The sequence below is a fragment of the Callorhinchus milii genome, unplaced genomic scaffold (assembly GCF_018977255.1).
Source record: "Callorhinchus milii isolate IMCB2004 unplaced genomic scaffold, IMCB_Cmil_1.0 Scaffold23, whole genome shotgun sequence".
Classification (NCBI taxonomy): Eukaryota; Metazoa; Chordata; class Chondrichthyes; order Chimaeriformes; family Callorhinchidae; genus Callorhinchus; species Callorhinchus milii.
The window spans coordinates 3,709,610-3,711,020 of NW_024704764.1; the positions used below are offsets into that span (position 1 = coordinate 3,709,610).

A 1,411-nucleotide genomic window follows, 5' to 3' on the forward strand; every position below is an offset into this window, starting at 1 on the left:
CCACCACCGAAACCTGCCATATATACACACCACCACCACACAAACCCCACCACACACATACACACACCCACCCACACTACACCACAACACACACAACCCCACCACACACACAACCCTCCCATACACACCCCACCAAACACACCTCCCCACAACACCCCGCCCCACCACACACCTCCCATAACACACACACCACCACACACCCCCACCCGCCCAGGACACACACTTCCCTGCCCACCACCACACACACAACCCCACCACCACATGCAACCCCGCCCATCACAATGTGCGCCCCCCCACCCACAATGCGCGCCCTCCAATCTGCATTGACCTCAAAACTTTTCTTTAAAATTAGTGAAATGACAGTGTGCTTTTCAAATCTTGTTTTGCTTTAATCAAGTTGCTTAGATAAAAACCCAAAATGTGTTGAATGGGATAATAAAATAACAATCCTTGTTTAACAAATGCAAGAATTATTATATTAAAACATTCAACACAGAATTTTTATTTAAACAAATGAATGTATCATGAAGATAATCTGAATCATAGTTATTTAAGAGTTAGTTTGGTGATTTGGGGGTTTTAGCTTTTTTAATATAAGAAATATTAGCAATCTTATTACACATTATAGTGGAAACAGTACTGACAAGATGTAAGCACATATATATTGGTAATGCTGAAACAAAAATACTTCCATTATAAATCATCCTTTTTTTTCTTATAATTGTGCCAAATCAGCAATCTTTCTCACATGACCTCTTAAAAGTGTAAAATCTAGAACTGCCAATAATTATTTCTTCTTGTTATAACTGTTTATGAAGCTGTTTTCAATACAGAGAACTATAAACGAGTTAATACAGGTGTAAGAATGCTGTTCCAGGAGCTTCCCACTCTTGAGCATTGATGCAAGTCCTCTGGCATTGTCCCCATTTCGCCATTCATTGCAAAAGCTATTGGTCGCTCGAATACCTTGCGTGCTTGATCCATGCCACACTAACTTATGAGGCCTAGTGATGCAAAACAAAAGTAAAGCTCAACATTTCATGAATCCAATTTGAATCTTAATGTTTACTTTCTCTACCCTGATTCTTAACTGCTATGGGCGTTAACCTAAACCCCTGATTATTGAAATTATTGCAGTCAGATACATGAAGAATAATACTGCAAAGCAGAGAGCATCAAACTACTGAATCTATATATAATAATAATCCTTGCATTTGATATAGCGCTTTTCATGTCTTCTAGACGTCTCAAAGCGTTTCACAGAATAGACTGTAAAGTGAATTGATTGTATATTTGTGGGCAAATCACGGCAGCCAATTGCGCACAGCAGTGTCCCACAAACAGTTGTGGATTGAGTGACCAAATCATTATTATTAAGTGATTATTACCCCCGGAAAAGCGATCCGCAAAT

At 39.4% G+C, this 1,411-nt stretch overlaps 1 protein-coding gene across 1 annotated transcript in view; it reads right to left on the reverse strand.

Moving 5' to 3' along the window:
• Positions 1-482: 482 nt before the first annotated feature.
• Positions 483-1,411, reverse strand: part of LOC103189462 (collagen alpha-1(XVIII) chain) — a 68,504-nt gene continuing 67,575 nt past the window's right edge. The window contains exon 27 of the mRNA XM_007909874.2: positions 483-1,004. Within this exon, the coding sequence (XP_007908065.2) occupies positions 788-1,004 (217 nt within the window). The 3' untranslated portion in view covers positions 483-787. The remainder of the gene's footprint in view (positions 1,005-1,411) is intronic.